We start from the raw sequence: 18,910 nt of genomic DNA, 5'->3' as shown, positions 1-18,910 counted from the left end.
CAATATCCGTAAGCAATTGCAATTTTGTTTTCTCCCTAATGAAGTCTATCTAGAACAAAGCTAAGCTAAGTTAAACGCATCTCTAAGGACTTTTTTTCTTTCTTTGCCTGTAGGGTTTATGCTGTTTTCTGTGATTTTTTTTTAAAGGATCATCTGTTTCAACTGGAATCGCACAAATTTGAGAGAGGACGAGGCAGGTGCCCTTTTGACCCCAGTTCTTCCTTCACCTCCATCTTAATTGGTAATGATCTTTATGTCACAAACTTCATGATCCTGTCAATCTGTCATCCCAAAGTCTCTTTCTTCAGCACTCTGAGGTATTGTCAGCCTTCCGTTGCAATCTTCCACTTGTCAGACTTAATCCTAATGGTGCTGCCCGCATTAATTTAACATTCCAGCAGCGATAACTTCAGTAACCATGTCTCATAAAAGTGAGTAGATGGTATATTATGTGTGCCATTCTACAGGGTAATTGGTTGTCGTGTACTTTTAAGGAATAATAATTTCCTGCTTTCCTTCCAATCATAACAGTATGTTCAGCTTAGTCTTTTACACCTGTGAGAAACACAAAAATAATATTTTTGATCTTCAGAGACTTAATCTGAATAGCAGGCACCCTATAAAAATGTTTGTGGATTTAATTTTTCATATCTGAGGCATTTGTTTTTTATGTAAAGTAAAACTTTTTAAAATTCAAAATAGAAGATTCAAAACTTCCTTCTAATAAAGCCACCCAAAATAGATTATTCAGTTAGGAGGGCTGGTCTTATGCTTGATACCTATAATAATAAAGTTTGGTCTAAGTTTTTCTGTGTCAGAAAACTGTGCAGAGATAGCACTCCACTGTGTTTTGCTGGTAAGTATCTCATAGAAGCACTCGGACCTAATAAGTTGTAGTATAGCAAAAAATATGATTTTTCTCCCTACTGTGTTCCTGAATAAGTTTTGTGAGATAAAGCAAATACAGACATGGTGATATTATAGTACATTGGCTAAAAGTACCCTGGAATAGCAAATAAAGGGTGAAATTTAGATGCACTTAGGGAGTAACACATTAGCTTTGCATTTTTAGGAAACACAAACAAGGTGAAAACTGGGCATTCAAAAGGAATAGTCACTGACAGAAAGAGCTGGAATAAAAGAAAAAAACAAAACCAAAGATCAAAGATCAATCACAAATTTTCAATTTTTCAGGGATAAATGGTTTAGGAATTCAAGACTCCTTGACACTTACTTTTGACTTCAAATCTTAAATTGGATCTTAAAACCTGACTGCTAGTCTCCAATTATGAACAAAAAAAGATAGGTCATGCAAAGCAATAGCGAACTATTGGCCATGAGTGACAAAGATATTTTTACAGGCAAAGTTTATTCATTCCTTTATATCACCAAACACAAGAAGAATCTCCACTAATAATGTCAAAATTCTCGAATTATAGCAGTTCATCAAAATATTGCTCATTATCAAACATTGTGCCTCAAATTCTTGGTTAAATAGACATGAAAGAATTAGAAATAAAAATGCACTTTGACTAACCTTCCAAAATCCATGAAGTAAAGAATTATTATGCTTTTCCTCCAGTCTTGTTTCTAAATTGTTTCAGTGATTTTTAACAGGTTCCAGTCTTAGCTCGACATGAAAACAAAGATTCATCCCATGGATTTTGCTGTAGGCCTGAAAACATCATGGTCTAATGTTGAAGTCCTTCACAACCTTCACATAGATATAACTAAGCAAATAAATTAACCCGATCATGTTCCTACTGTGAGATCAATGTGAATTTTATTCACTTAAATGCAAGCCAGATTGTCCCACTGAACGCTTCAAGACTGATGATTAATATTCCTGTTTCTGGCCTATTCATTAGTTTGCCTGAATTGCAGGAGGTCCTATGGATACTTATAGTTTCACCTGAAAGATGTTTATTATATAAGCTGTTTCTCTCATATATGGTGGTTCTTGGGCACCCACTGACAAAAGGTTATAAGATCTAGCTTAGAAGGATAACAGTTTTGTAATGCAGCAAGATTAGCAGGGTTGCCATATTTTTATCAGATCACTAATACGATTGTAAAAACAACCCAAAGTTTCTTCAGTTTTCTTTAAAAGGTTGCTTATCATTTAGACACAAATAGGATTTCAAATCAAGTCAATGATTTTTCTGTGAAAAAATTGTGGTTTCTCAAGATGCCAAGTTCCTTGAAAATGTATTTTCTGCTAGGAATACAATTATATCTTCTCCAGTGAAATCATCTTTCAAATATTTTGGTTACAACTCTTTCTGAGAAAATTCAAGTGATCACAGAATGCTATTTAAAAATATCAACTTTCTTAATGGTATTTCTTTTCATTTCTGTTGGAAGTAAATGCTACTGAAGAATATGCAAAAGAAAATTGCATTTGGATGTATTCTACTAACTGGAGATGGACTATTTATCAGATAAACAGAATTAATTCCTTAAGCTGTGCTTCAGACTACAGAATGTATGTAGCTCTTTTAGCTTTGCACATACAAGTTTGAAGAGGATGGAAAACTTAGATGCAAATATGGCATGTATTAAAGACTTTTTTTTTTTTTTTAAATGAAGTTGCGCCTTCTAAGGCTGAGTGGGCTTTAAAGGAAAATGATGCTCCTTCATACGGCCAGAGGTTATGCTTCAGCCCATGGTGAGCATGTCCCCCTCATCAGAGCTGCCACTGTACTCAAGAGTGCTGGTCCTCCAGACATTCTCTCCCCAAACATAGGGGTCTCCTTCCTCTTTGTGAGCTCCACTTAAAAAATAAAAATAAAAAATAAAAAAGAATCTGTAGCCACAGGAGACTGAAGCATTTCCCCTAAGATGGGGGTAATACGTCCCTGAAGCCAGCTCCAAGGTCTGCCGGTGGCCTCCAGTTTTTACATAAACCTGTTAATGCAGGCTTTCACATCCCAGCTTTGCCTTTTGCGTCTCTAACAGAATGATTCAAAATCTGGTTCCAGAACTAATGCAGGTTCATACCCGCCAGCCTACACCGGGTTGGCAAATGATAGAGAGTGAAGATTAGACTAACAAGGAAACTTTACATACCTTCAATACAAGTTTAGAAGCTATCCAGCTTGAAACATCATCTGTATCATACCTAATTAGAAGCAGATATAGCTATAGATTCCTTTAGGATGAAAGAGAAGTTTTTGGGCTGTATCTCTTCATGTGTTTCAACACTTGAGTTAAAATGCCTACTTCAACAGAACAATAGTTTGTGACTTGGCTTTAAAACTAAATATCCATGCTCTAGTAAGTTTTATTACAGGTTATCTGACTCTCTGGTAAAGTAGCTTGTGATGACTTCTTCAGTTTATGTACAATTAACTTCTGGTAATTTATTGTCAGTATCAGGAAACAGAACGGATGTTGGATGGCAGACCAGTTGAATAAAATGTACGTGTTTAGATAAATTGAATTTAAACTGCTTGGTTTTCATTTCTAATGAACTCTCCCATCTGCTTTCAATAGCCAAAGCTGCTTTTGATATCAGATAATGCACACTGATTAGCTTAGACCACAGTAGTTCTTGAAAACTGATAAATTATTTTATGCTTTGAAAGCTGTAATATTTTCATCAGAAAGTAGTGTTAAATTTCTATTATATATGAATATTTTTCAATCAAGAGAATCTTGCATCTTGTCTGATTCAAGTATCTTGTCTGTTTCTTCGCTTTATTCAGTCACAGTTAATGACACTAGACAGGGAGCATAACATTTAAAAACAACCTGAGCGTCCAAAAAAGCTCCATGCAAAGCATGCAAAAAGCATGCAAAAAAGCATGCAAAACCATGCAAAAGTCCATGCAAAGCATGCCTTCTTAATTAGTAATAGGAACCTCAATAATGCATGGATTTTAAAGTGAGAATAATACAAATGATACTTTATCTACCATATATGATGCTGAAAATATGTTTATGTTTTTACAAAGTAAACTTGTATGTAGTGAAAAGAGACTAGAACAAAATTAAACTATTTTATATATTCTATTTAACTTTGCATATAAAAAGCATTTAAATGTATTAAAAAGGTAGGTAGGAATAGAGGTAGGTGTGTGAAATACTTCCCTGAATGTTTTATATGAGGTAATATGTACCCTATGTACTAATTTGATAGACTTCTCTTAAACTCTTCACAATAATCATTTATACTATGATTGAAGAAACACCATGAACTCACCCACCATGAATAGCATATATGCTTACAGTGTATGACTACAATAGCTAGATGCTTCATTAAACAATTAAAATACAGAAAATAGAGTTCTATATAATGTTTGAAAAATTATTACTATTTTGTAAGATTTTGTGCTTCAACCTGTTTAACACTCATCATCTAGGAATTCCTGTTGATTTTACAGGAAAAAACACTGTGTTTGATTTATTTCATTTTCCCTCCAAAAATTAGATAAAAGATCTCTTAAGTGTTCCAAATTAAATTTTGGTGTACTTGCTTTCTGAAAATTAATAGTAGCCAAATGAATACCTAAAAAGTCTCCTGTTATCACTTGAATTAAAAGCATAGCATTAGGGTATTGGAATATTTTTTTTTAGCTGAAGAAATCAAGATGTGATATCAATTAGATTTTAGCAAGTAATTCTCAAATATATGTTTATACTAACCCTCCTGAAGTTGATCTTTTACTGAAAGAGGTAAGAACTGGTAAAAGGTCTGTGAAATTGCCCCATTTACAATAAAATTTTGCTAGAAAATATTAGTTTATTACCGTGATTGACCCTCAGTATAAAACCCTATGACCAAGATAGGGGTAAGGTGTTCGTATAGTAGCTAGATCTTTTCAATAGATGGGGAAAAAAAAATAGAAATCTAGCCAAGATGTTTCAAAACACAACCTTAAATAACTTCTACATATTGAAGAACCTACCAGGGTTTAAAATTTTAAATACAGATTAAAAAGACATGATTATTAGCCTATTGAAGAGGAAAAGCAAAGATCCTCTTAAAGACAAAAGTGTAAAAGTTTTCAGAATTATGTTGAATGTTTTTTGTGTTGAGATCTTTACCAGCCATGATTAGGATTATCTCATTACTTTCCTGAGTACTTTGCCTCTCTGTTCACATTTGTTACTTGTCCTGTGTTTAGTCGCATTCCAGGATAAAAATCAGATTTTTGTATCTGTACAATATATTTCATGGAACAATACTGAGCCAATATTGAGATGTTTAGAGCTGCTGCCAGGATGTCGTAGATAAAATTAGCAATCAGCTACTCTGATGGTGGAGTGCATCAACATTGGTGCTGCACCAGCAAGTTAGTCACATACGTAGTTACACTTTTTACATGAGTTAATCAGAATGAATAAGCACCATGTCAGAACTTCTGAATGTCAGGACTCCTACATGTCCATCTCAACCCATAGCCTTATGTGAAGAATCGTTACTGATGTCTTTTCATGTTTCATTATCCTGTTGAAAAGATAGAAGCATTATGTTTTGGTTTTATTGCACCGTAATCTGCAATAAAACAAAAAACAGTCTGATATATTTATGCAATGGAAAATTTTAAAGGGAGTTTTATGACTGATGTCAGTCATTAGTTTTAGTTGCAAACATTGTCTGGAACATTATTCAGACATTGGCAAGTTTTGCTGTTTAAGCACCTCTCAGTTATTTAAAAAAGAAAAAAAACCACTCTGTTAGTTTTGGTTAACTCCTACTGATGTAATAATTTACTTTTATATTTATATTTACTTTTAATTTCACTTGCCAATATTTTACAGTAAGTCACAACCATATATTTTATAAGGCAATATCCATTCTTCGTGAGGTGTAACCTAAGAGAAAACCATGCTCAGCTCTGTATCAAGAGGTCTGTGAACCAACCCCAGCAGCCAAACTCCTCTAAACTTTTCAGAATTATTATTTAGACTTCCAGTGTCCTTAAATTCACATATGTCTCTTAGCAGAACTAAGATTCACCCTTTGAGGGGGACCAGTGAGCAAAATTTTTACTTTTGCTCTAATCCTTAATAAATGACAACCAATGTTATTTGAATTGATCAGTCGCGTTTATTTTGATTAGGAGATAGGAAACTGTGTCACTGAAACCTTCCCTCAGATTATCCAAAAACTGGAAATACTTAATTTCCTTCTTTATATGCAGTTTAAGCCTGCTGTGTTATTTTATAACATAAGGCTGCCACCTAGTGACCGCAACTGTCTACTTTTATTATTAGGCCTAACATTTTTGATTTAATCCTGCATATATATAAAATATATTATTCCTAATGCTTGGTCAGTTAATGCACCCATTTATAACTACAGGGGAAAATTGCTGTTTGTAATTTGCTCAGAAGCCAAGCCAGAAGCAAAGTGAGATCTTTATGCTCGTAAATGCTTAGGTGCTTGTAAATGGTAAGTGTTGCTAGGACTAGTCACCTAGGCCATTTAGGAGCCAGATGTTGCAGTTAGATGTTACCCTTTGTGTGTGCAAATCTATCCCTAAGTCATTGAGTCAGTTTTGGAAATAATGGTTGAGGTTGGCAGGAACTTCTAGGGATCATCTAGTCCAGCCCCCTGCTCAAGCAGGGGACACCTAGAGCACATGGCGCAGGATCGCACCCATTAATGAACTTTTAAAACCTCATCCTCTTCCAAAAGTAAATGTGTTGTACTATAGATTGGAGCAATGTCTGCCTGTTCTTTAAAGAATGTACTCACCTTCTCACACTAATTTCATCAAAGGCTAATGAGCCTTGTATTTTCCCATCATAGGTAATGGTGGTTTTTTTTTAATGCATGACCATAGGTGGTGAACTTTTTACTGGACTCTACAGCGACTACTGGGGAAGAGATGCTGCTCTGTTTCATACTATGAATCGTATGTCACATATCCGAACTGAACCGGATAATGAACGTCTGCTGAAAGGTACAGGAAGTAGAAGAAGGAAGAACATGGGACCAGAGGTGTTTTATATGACTAGAAAACTTCTGTTAAACAGAAATTAACAATATGTTATCCATGCATACATACCCAACTGTAGATGAATTTGATTAAATCATCTTTTTTTTTTTAATTTCAGCAAAACTTGGCTCAGACATTTAGTTTCTTCCATACTTTAAATTTTGAATTTGCAACAAGAGAATACTATTAAATACACTATGAAAACTCCTTCACAAAATGATCAAGCAAAGGTTCTCTAGCAATATATTAACAATAAGACTATTTTCATACAGAAGAATAATTTAGAAAATGCTTGTGTTATTCACTGCTTCTTAACAACTCTTGCCAATGAAATGAATGCCATTCTCATTTAACAAACTAGTAAAAGCTCCATCCCAGTCCTGTGGACGGAATTGTTCATTGTTCTGCCTGGTTTTACATTAAAAGGCAGACAGCACAGACTACAGTTCAAACTTTGCAGTTTCAATTTAGCAGTGAAAAGTTAAAACAAGGAAAATTTCAGAAGGTTTTTATTTCACAACAGAAGCACACAAACAGTCTTCTGACTATGAGACAGTACACCATCTATTGGCTGAACTATCAGACCTTTTTCTTTATCTAACAGGCTGTTTGGCTAAAGTTGAGGTTGGCATTCCTGTGTCTGATCGGTATATCAGTGTTAGTGAATACACTGCCAGATTTTATTCTAACCCAAATTAAAATACATAAACCCCAGAGAACAGGACTGGAAAGAGATTATTTTTTGTTCACATAAAAAAAGAAATATTGATTGTGAGTTGGAACTACAAGAATAGTTTAATACTAATATTTTCCACATGTTACATAGGTATTTACACACATGATTTTTTTCCTGTTTCAATCACCCTGTTCCCCAATAGTTCTCTGACTAGCAAATATTTCATTCTTTCATTTTGTTTTCCTTCTTGCTACTAATTGATTTTAAAGATCGAAGTAAATAATGTTTTAATTAACTTAGTCCTCTACCCATCTTTATTTTCTTTTAAAGAACCAAAGTTTGTTGGCTCTTACATGATTCCTGACAATGAGGACCATGATGATAACAAAGTATATTTCTTCTTCACTGAAAAAGCATTGGAGGCAGAGACGAGCACCCATGCCATCTATACCAGAGTAGGACGTGTGTGTGCGGTAAGGCTCTTTTCTTTATTCGCTAGTTGAAAGGGAAAAAAAAAAAAAGTTACTTTTTCAGTCCTTTACCTTACCCTCCAGGCAAATATAGCATCAGTTAACGCATGTAGTCTATGTTCTGTTAAAACTCAGAATATATTATTTTAACAGTTCCCTCTTTTCTGAAATATATCCACCTGAATTTTTTATCTCTAAACATGGGTTAATCAAAATCCTAAGACCTTTATCCTCCACAAGTCCAAAACTCTGCATGCATTATCATCTAGACCCTAGCTAACTAAAGCTAACTTCCTCTCTGTATGCTATAAATAAAATTTAACTAATACCAAAAATACAGAGTATAATAAGACTACTAATAAATGTTTTTTCCAGCTTTTACATTTTCAGCTGAGTTGTTCCAGACTTGAGAATTCAGGAGCTGCTAATCTATTTCTATTTTTCTGGTTTTGTAAGATATTGATGTAAAGTTGAGTACATCAGTTAATTTCAGTAATGTTTTGAGAAGAGTCTTGTGAACTTAAAACAGTTTTATAGTTCAGTTATACAATCTACCTGAGTATAAAGGTTTGTATGCTTTGGACGGTGCTACCTGAAGGTTACAGAGCCCTTCTACTAAGTAGTACTAATCCTTCTCCCCTTCTTTATAGTCTCAACAGTCAGGCACAACAAAGGACAAATTGTTTTGAGTTTCTGAGACATTGTTAGAGCACCATGTAGATACTTGCATTTCCTTCAGTCACAGCTGTACCTACTGTATAGACAGATTCAAGACACCAGTGAAGCATTGAGTTTCTAAAGCAAAGCTAAGCTTTGCTGATGTGCAATGTAAGCCCAGTAAAGAAAAATATAAAAGGGTTATAACAGTTCAAACTACTCATTGATATGATATGGCTCTTTATGAACAGCTGGACATGATCATTGTAATCTTGGTGGCAACTGACTGCAGAGAAACAGTATCAGTAATTCACATGTGTTTTGAAAATGTATGCTTTGCCATTGCAATATATGAGTGGGTAATTCAGCAGAGCTTTTTGTGCTTCTGGACTTACTCATCAAATTACAGCATTTGCTTCTTTCTGCACAGAATGATATGGGAGGACAACGGATGCTGGTGAATAAATGGAGCACTTTCCTCAAAACCAGGCTAGTCTGCTCTGTGCCAGGGAGAAATGGAATTGATACACATTTTGATGAATTAGGTAAATATCCTAGTCTGAAATAGAACAAAAAAAATCATATGATATTATGATAATTCATCTTACCCTTAAATACTGTACTTGTTTTCATTAAGAAAAAATAGTTGACAGTGTTTTGATTCCAGGATATATGAATCTTTATACGTACAGAGTTGACTATGATCAGTTATGCCTTTACTTACTCTTTTTTTAAGATTTTTTTTAAAGATTTTAATACCTGCATGAAATCAAGTAACATATATGAGTCAAGAAAGACCACGCCTTTAACAAACAACAAACTGTCTCTTTTGGGACTGAGAAAAGCACTTTGCTATCAATAACACTGCATTTACATTTTACAGAGGATGTGTTTTTACTACAAACTCGGGATAACAAAAACCCAGTGATATTTGGACTCTTCAACACTACAAGGTAAACAACTAGAATAAATTATAACAGCAGTAGGGGAAAGTTTGAACAACCTAGTGAGGAGATAGTAGCTGCACCATATGTGTTAGCATGCTGCACTGTTTTGTAGTGATCTAATGGTTAACTTAGGCTGCTACTGGTTGAGGGGAGCAGCTGTGTTATTGCCAACATTTTGGTCTCCCGATTCACATTTTTGGAAGTATGGCAGATCTGGTCTACTAGGGATGCAGGTACCTAGCATTTCTTACTGCTTCACTATGCAAACAATATGAATTAATTAGATCATACCTAGTTAAAGTTCTGGATTCCTCAGAGATGATTGTTTTGTTGGTATCATTAATGGCTACATAAAAAAAAAAAGAAAAAAAAATTATTCTTGGAACTTGGAACAAAGATGCTTTCATAAAGGTTGATCTATACAGTGATCTTTATGGTCTCTCCAATATTCCTGTCCAATATTATAGAAAGATTCTTGTTCATTTCTGTCAATATCCTTTCCAAGAGGCAAATAATAGGAAAAAGTTAAGAGAAGGAAAATACTCAACTGTTCAGATCACTAGTCAAAGACAAAAAGACCTGAGTCTTGTTGCCTGTTTTTGTCTGTCTGTAAACAAGTAATTTAGAGCTAGTATGTCTGTTTACCAACCCCAAATTGTGGTATAACAGTACCAAGATGTCTCAAAGAAATGTTATAAATATGTTAAATACTGCATTAAAGAACATCAGACACAGTGGTTATGAGAAAAGCATACAGGAAACATGAAGATTTTTTTTTCCCATCGCACCATTGAAATAGGCTTAATTACATAGTAACACCATTATTACATGTAATAAATGTGTGATATACAGTTTTAATAATGTATTTGAATTTTACTTTACAGCAATATATTTAGAGGATATGCTATATGTGTCTACCATATGGCAAGTGTTCGAGCAGCTTTCAATGGACCATATGCTCATAAAGAAGGACCAGAATACCACTGGGCTCTATATGAAGGAAAAGTACCTTATCCTAGACCTGGTTCAGTAAGTACAATCTATTCTCTACTGTTTTGTTAATGTAAGTGAATTTGGAAAGAAAAAAATAGCCTAGTACTAATGTACAAGTCTTATTGATTTCACAGTTTAGGATATATATACGTAAATACAAGTATATTCTAGTATTTGTGGAATTGTGTGAAATGGCAGAAAGTTCTATCAGTCACTATAACAATAGATTTTTCACAAAGGAAATCACAGGAGTCAAGTACATAGAGTTTTTCAAAATCCTACGGAAGTTCTGTGATAAGTTCCTATGATGCCAAAGTTAGGATCTTAGGCAATAAGCAAAGGAGAGGCATCTCTAGAAGTTTTATCAGATACAGAGGAAGATACTTACACAAGGCAATTCTTTCTATTGTCTGCGAAACCATAGAAGTTTGTGATTGATAGAGTGAGAAAATGTTAAAGCGAGGAGGAGGGGAAGGATAATTTTGTGTTGTTAAATTACTTGGTTCTGATTCCTTTTTTTCACCTCCTTTTTGAAAACATCACATTTCAATAACTTAGATCAGTGCAAGGAATAGAAATTAGATGCAGATCTTAACAAATGCAACTAACCAGAAGAATCATTTTCTGAGGCAAATCCTCCACCATTGGAGAACCTTTTATCAAGCTTGGTTCGTTCTAGAAGTAATGATCCAGCATGCTTAAATATGTTGCTTTGCTCAGAGAGATCAGTGAGTTAGATTTTATGACCCCCAGATCAGATTCCTGAGTGAAAATGCTCAGGCTTTCCATAATTTTCACATATGTTTCTTTATAAACATTTCTCTTTCCTGAGTGGAAAGAAGTAAATGAAGAAAAGAAACAAGACATATTTTGAATATACAATTCAGCTGGCATCTACTACAGGATACTCTGAAGTTATACAGGAGCTGTCAGCAGGAGGGTTGTTCTTTTTGGTATTTATGTGCTTCAGTTGTTGAATAAAGTTTCTGGAGCAAATCACTGACATTACTTACAGAAGTACTGAATTTCTGTGAGGAATTTCTAATGTCTATGTTGATTTTTCACAGGTATCACACATAATCCTCATCTCAAGCTTTGTTTCTATTTCCCCCTCTTTTCAGGTGTTTCTGAAGGTTTTATCACAGAAATATCTTAGGCAGGGATTTTCACCAGGTCGGGGTGTGAGGAGAGCAGTCCCGCATGCCACTGCCTATCAGTGGTACTTGAGCATCACAGAGACCTGTCTCGCAGGTCAGGCACAGCCAGGGTCTCCCTCACCTTTCACATCCTGCTCCAAGTCAGGAGGAATCCTGCCGAAGGCAAAGGAATCACAGTAGGCAATGCCAGGATAACCCAGGGAAGGATCAGATTGGAGATTTCTTCTTCTCCCCACACCTTTTCAGATTCTTGACTTTGAGGCGTTGAGACACTTCTCATAGCTCTAAAATCCGCATACAACTTTCACACTTCACCTCTTTATCCTCTGTAGGCTGGGAGTTTGTTCTCTTGATCTTAGCAGTGGAATAAACTGTTGCTGGAGCTTTACTATTGATGTTATTTTTTGCTTGCTAACTGAATCAATATTCTCCTTTATAATAAAAACACTCATATGCATAATTAAACATTGTATGCAATTCATTTATCACTGAATCACAGAAATGAGAGGTGAAAGCCCTATTAACTTATCATGACAATATGGCTTTTCTCCCTGTAGCATGATTTTAAATACACATCCTCTTTCACTTTAAATTACGATTTTCCTCTGCTTCTCTTGAGGTTAAAGGCACAAGTCTAAATGCAGAAGAGGATGCTTCATAAAAGAGCTTGTCTTGTATTTAAACACTCTAAATATGATTTAACCACATTGACTAGTTAATTATCACTATAATAATGCTGATGTCAATACCAAATGCTTTTTCTTCCCTTGTCTGATGTGGATCAAAGTCTGTCATGGGTATTGAGTCAGGATAGAAAAACAGATAAGTAATATTTGAGTGAAATAGGAGAATTCTTTCCTGTTTGATCATTGATATAAAAATTATAACATTTATAAATGACCAAATAAAAATGAGACAATCCCATGCCTGAACTGTAGAATCGCTGTGTATTTCAGAGGGAAGATGTGGTCCAAATTCTCAGTTATATTACTTTTTTCCCCAGGTAGTAGAACACATTAGAAATCTTACCTGGATCAGAGATAAGCATGAGCAGGAATTCAGTATTAATCACTACAGTCATCATATATTTGATATCCATTAACACTGAAAGTTTAAATGGTGTTCTTTAGGAAGAAAGATAGATGTCAAACTAGAACTCCAGCAGAATTGACAATGATAAAACATAAGAGCTGAAACACATATGAAAGAACAGAGCAATTAATTTTCCCAATATCAGAGAACAAGCTAACTGTGGAACTGGTTCTGTGCCAAGTGGTAATCAATTTAATCCTATCTGTCTCTGTAGGTTGGAGAGCACACTGGAGGCTGGGCTAGCTCACTAGCCAGCCTTAGTTAATAGAATTTACATTTGTTTTTCACTGCTCATTCAGGGCACTGTTTAGAGGTTTTTTAAATCCAGTAGCATGAAAATATAGTTTGTGTTGGGCTTTAGACCACAGTGCTGGCTTTCACACTTCAAAGAATAGTCAGCACACAGGTAAATGGAAGCCTTTGCCATTGCCAGTTAAATATATGAGTGACAGGGACAAAGAATCAAAAATAAACTATGGTTAAGTACCTCCAAGAATCATCTTTCTTTGATCTTAATGATTGAATGGGGAAAGAAAAAGTCTGCAAGCAATGAGAAAAGAGCTTGAAGCTAAATAGATTGAAAACCACTGTTAGACAGTCTTTGCAATCTTCCACTCTCTAACGTCTGCTGGAAGCATTACTTCTCCCATAATCCAGGTTCCTACTCTGCTGATTCACTTAGTGCATTAGATAGTGATGCTTTTGAGAATGACATTAGCCACCTCAAAAATGATGTTAATAGACTTCAGGGGCAGCTGCTGGTTTCTCTCTGGAAAAAAAAAAAAAAAAAGATTTATTTGGTTAAAAATGAAAAGTCTGTGAAGGATCATTTATATTAAATATCTCCAGGGCTAGAACTTTGCAAGGGAACTTGGCAATGCATGTTCGTTTAACAGTGAACATTTTGAATGCCTATTCACTGTGTGGTGCAGGAAAAGCAGAGATCTAGCGTGTTTTAATGTTCAAAACCTGTTTCTTTATTGCAAACAGCCGGAGAAATTCCATCACTAGGTTGGTTAGACAATTACTTCAAAGTCAACAGTGAACAAATACTTTCCTGTAGCTAAGCCCCAAAAGTAGAAACAAACAGAGCCCCACTTGACAAGTGCAGGAGTTTGTTACTGTCAATTACAGTTGACCACAAGTTTAAAATTACTGTTTCCAGTAAACATAAAGAGTATTTTATTTCATTTTATTGATTGAAAACCCAATTTAAATAGGGAGAGCCTGCTACTGTGGCTTTGCTTGAAATGCTTCTTAAAACCACATTGTAAATGTGAACGTAAATAGTTACTGAAATATTTCCAGCTTGATCATAAATGGTTTCAATTAGACATCATGAGGCAGATTGGAAATGTAGAATCGATGTTCAACTGGGAACACTATATCCTGTCCTTTACAAAGCATCTTAAACTAACTTCTATGCCTAACACATGAAATTATCCCTAAATTGCACATTTGACCAAAGGAGTAAACCTCTTTTAATCAATCAATCATTGAAATAAAGTGTATTTGTTTTACAAAATGGTAGGGTGATCGAAGCAAACACTGGGATTTCAAGCTAAACTGTGATACTGCCCTCATGAGTTAGGAATTGGCATTAAATGTAATACTGTTAGAAGTCGTGAGATCAAGAATTATTGTTGCTGTGGGCATCATTTTAATTTCTTATGGTGATACATTTCACAGTAAAAACTAACTAAACCAGAGATTGATGTCAAGCATTGCTATTCTTCTGTCTTTACACAACTTTCTCCTTTCCTAACGGATTTATGGTAAAAAGATTTGGGGAAGAAATAAACATTATGGCTTTTTTTTTTTTTGTGAATATTAAATGTTTCAGTTTTCAAAATTTCACCCCTACAACCGCTTCATAAAATAAAAATTTATTTTAAACAAAAACATCTTTTTGAAAATGTGTCTGACGTTGTTGTACAGACCTCACTGTCTCCCCAAGATATCAATAGACCTTGCGTATATGATTAATTTTCCTACATAAAATTTTGGCTTTTACATTTGATTGTATTCATATCATTCACACATATGCATCAAGAGTGTGATAATATTTATCTGTGTGTAAACTCCATTCAGGGAGAGATATAACTGAAAAAAAGAGGTCAAATATAAGCTTTTAGCATGTCTTAGGATGGCTCTCCCTGGACATGAGAATGACAAGGTTCAACTCCTTTCCCTTCTCTGCTTCTTATCATTAGTAACCATACATGCATATGTACATGCATGTACAGTGGACAAAACACTATCCCAGATCCTACTGTAGTTTTCTGTAATTTTTATGCTGGGCTTTGTGTAGAGTTGTCTTTCCCCTGGAAACCTGGACTCATCTCTATTTCTTTACCAAACCACAGGGATAATCTGTGTTTTATGTTTTTGCAGTGTGCCAGCAAAGTAAATGGCGGTCTGTACACTACCACCAAAGACTATCCTGATGAAGCTGTCCATTTTGCAAGGAGCCACCCACTCATGTATCAGCCCATCAAGCCTGTTCATAAGAGACCAATACTAGTTAAAACAGATGGAAAGTACAATCTTAAGCAAATAGCAGTGGATAGAGTGGAAGCTGAAGACGGGCAATATGATGTCTTATTTATTGGCACAGGTAAATTAAAGTTAAGAGAAATACTGAGGTAATAACTTTCTGAACTTTGTAATGAATGAAGCTAAGTTGTGTACAGTCCAGAAATGATAAAGCCAGCATTTATTTTAAACAATCACCCTTTGCATGACTAAGCTACTCTTCATTGGTAAACGACTAGCTGCCTTACAAAAGAGATCAGTCGTTCCAGACATACATTTCACCACAGTGATAGCATGCAAAAAAATGTTAACTATATATCTAAAGCTATACATAAAAAGCAATGGTAGAAAACAAGGGTTGAAAACAGCTGAAAAGACTGGGAAGATATATTTAAGTGTAGAATTAAGATTTTTTTAATATGATATTTAAATTCAATTCCTGAACAAATGAACTTATTTTTAAAACTTAAGAACACAAGCAGTTCAGCAGAATTGAGCATAACTCAGTTTTGAGCTGAGACTCCACCAAAAAAGAAGTGATACAATTTTCAAAAATATAAGTGCAAGATACTGGCTTTATTCCAAAGTTTGTCTTCCCCAAGTCTGATGATCTCAAGTCTAGCTGATACTGTTAAAAACAAAATGCCAGCTTTTAAACCTACATTACGTACGACATAGCTCAAGGAAAGAAGACGATCCCCAGGTTTACAGTTCAAAAGGAAATTGTTAGAAGCTTTCTGCCAAGATTTCTTTTCCTCCTCTTCCACTGTTTTCATAAAATGTATAGTCTTTGTTTAAAGAGGATTATTCTTAAACATTTACCAAACAAATATGAATAAGCTCAAATATATCACAGAACTGCCCTTATACTAAGCAGTCAGCAAAGGTATGTGAGAAAAATAAATAAATAAATAAATAAAATAAGAGAAAGACTTGGAACTAGATGTGAATTTGGACACATCTAATCTATCTGGAAAGTATCCAAGGATTCATACATTCACATTTGACAACAGCAATGGTGTCACAAATCCCTTTGTCAAGGAACACTCCTACAATGAATTATTTTTTACTAATGAAATTTATCTGATAAGCACATTTCAGTGTTGAGAACATTCAAAACAATAATGTTTGCGAAACAACAAAAGCTTATATTAGTACTGTTTTCTAAGCTTTTTAAATTTTGAAATCAATATGTGATCTAAAAGATTAGGCCATCATTTGCATCACTTATGCCTCTAGATAATTCCTACAGCAGATTTTATAGTGGTCACCAGATTTTTCGTATTTTGCACTTGCATTTGTAACTGGGATATTGTATCAAATACCTGTGTACAAGTCCTCTTTTGAGCAAAGCTGAAACCAGTAGCACTACTCTTTACAGTTAAGTAAGTACTTTAGAGTTGTGTTGGATTGGTGCCCAGCAGCTGCTTAGACTTCTTGAAATGTCTAATCTCAGGTGACAAGAAATTCTAACATAGGTATTCTGGCTTTAGAGAATCTAATACAAATTCCCCAATCTCTACACCAGCAAAACTCTTGTTCAAAACAAAACAACCAAAACTGAGAGGTTCCCTTGGCATTAGAATGTTGGAAAGAGTTAATCTTCTTTCATCTGAGTCCAAAACCTGCAGTGTAACATCAATGTACAGGCTCTTCCAGCATAGGAGGAGTTTCCCTAGGATAGCTGCGTAGGTTAGAAAGGTTTATGAAAGGAGAAGTCTGCATGTTAAGCCTAACATTCCACATGTCTGTCAACAGGATTTGAAGAGGGACTTATTTATGAAAATCTGAGCCCAAACTGCAATTTAACTGTCCCCTCATGAAATGGATGCCTTTGATTACATTTGCTCTTTGAGCAGTGGTATATGACCGCACTTTTTAATGGTTCTTCTTTAGGTTTGTCCCTTTGATCTTTTCCTGAACTGTTTCTTCCCAGTGCTTGTCTGCTGAATATTTCCCCTGTAAATCAAAGATGACTGAAAATAGCAGAAGAGAGGAAGCGATATTTGCCATAGTTGATGACAGATTTTCAGATTAAGGAAAGCAAGGCTATTCTAATAATAGTTGGCAAGACAAAGATGAAGTGGTAGAAGACCAGATGCTGTTCTTGTTTTTTAATTTCCTGTAACAGAGAAATTCTCTCTGTAGTGACAGAGAGAAAGATCCAAACTTCAGTGTTTCTTAAACTTTTAAAAAGTGCAGCCCTTCTCTGGTCCATCTTCTGCTGACTAACATCCTCTGCTCAATAGCATCTCAGTGGTCCATAGTGGGGGAGTGAGAACCCCCTGTAATGAACCCCTGAAGGTGTTCGTACTCTTGCCTGGAGGTGCAGAGCTGCTATCAGCTATTAAGGATAGTTAGCATTTTCCTAACTAGCATTAAATCAGATCTCATCTCCTAGAATTAAAACCATTATACATTTCCCTGCCTTGATGGAACTGAGCTTCTGCCTGCTTTCATTTCTTCTTACATTGCTGTCCTCTTTGTTCTTTTTGCAGATCATCAAAGAGTTATGATTTTGAGTTTGAAAAATGCTAGTAAATTAACTATGGAGATCAGGACCATTTAAACTGTATTCTTGACTCTCTTATTTGTCAGATCATTTTAGGCATGTCACAGTGTTTCTGGGTCTTGTTTTACAAATTGTCACATGTCCATGTTTTCTAACAGTAAGAACTGTCATCAGTGAGAGTAATAGCAATGTGCAACAGATTATATGTATTTATAATTTTATTAGTTTGAAGTAGTTATTTTAATAATTTGTTGAAGGTCATTTAAAAGTTTCCACTAGTTATAACCACTAACATTCTTTAATCCTTTCACAGATAATGGAGTTGTGCTGAAAGTAATTACAATTTACAATCAAGACAAAGAATCAATGGAAGAAGTGATTCTTGAAGAGCTGCAAGTATTCAAGGTGCATTGTGCTGTATACAAAGCACATATATCACTGTTTGAATTTGCTTCAGAATTAAAATGCCTAACACGTGAAAGAAACACACAAGAAACTGTCAAAAAAATCTAGTAATTTTATGGCAGGAAATCTTCATTTTGTACTGAAGTTTTTCTGAAATGGAGTTGCAGCCCAAGTACTGAAGCACTCCGTTTAAATAGTGCAATTTTTATTAGAAACTTACTATATTTTATTTTTTTTAATCTCATAACCTAGTAAGTATTTAAAAGGATATAACTGCAAGCACAAAAATTTACCTAGAATCTCTAAAGCTTGATGAAAGTCCAGCAAGAAAAAGAGCAAAGTTCAAAAAGTGTGAGGCAATTTAAACAGTGTTTACTACAGGAAAACCAGAGTCCTACTGAGACAAGCCACCATTATGTTATCTAGCCATTGATCAAGACTAGCCGTCAGTATCTGGCGTGTGGCCCATGTGATAAAATGAAATCCTTATACTTAGTATTCACAGCACTTCATGCC

At 34.9% G+C, this 18,910-nt stretch overlaps 1 protein-coding gene across 1 annotated transcript in view; it reads left to right on the top strand.

The window, feature by feature from the left end:
- Positions 1-18,910, top strand: part of SEMA3E (semaphorin 3E) — a 127,777-nt gene that overhangs the window by 95,396 nt on the left and 13,471 nt on the right. Inside the window, exons 7-14 of the mRNA XM_088523518.1 lie at positions 148-241; positions 6,795-6,914; positions 7,957-8,099; positions 9,184-9,298; positions 9,637-9,706; positions 10,585-10,729; positions 15,337-15,559; positions 18,303-18,394. Coding sequence (XP_088379644.1) covers positions 148-241; positions 6,795-6,914; positions 7,957-8,099; positions 9,184-9,298; positions 9,637-9,706; positions 10,585-10,729; positions 15,337-15,559; positions 18,303-18,394 — 1,002 coding nt within the window. The remainder of the gene's footprint in view (positions 1-147; positions 242-6,794; positions 6,915-7,956; positions 8,100-9,183; positions 9,299-9,636; positions 9,707-10,584; positions 10,730-15,336; positions 15,560-18,302; positions 18,395-18,910) is intronic.

Source organism: Tinamus guttatus, unplaced genomic scaffold (assembly GCF_059628265.1).
Source record: "Tinamus guttatus ecotype Peru unplaced genomic scaffold, ASM5962826v1 Tinamus_guttatus_pri_ptg000193l, whole genome shotgun sequence".
Classification (NCBI taxonomy): Eukaryota; Metazoa; Chordata; class Aves; order Tinamiformes; family Tinamidae; genus Tinamus; species Tinamus guttatus.
The sequence above is the reverse complement of the archived record's forward strand: the minus strand, read 5'-3'. Positions and strand labels throughout refer to the sequence as shown.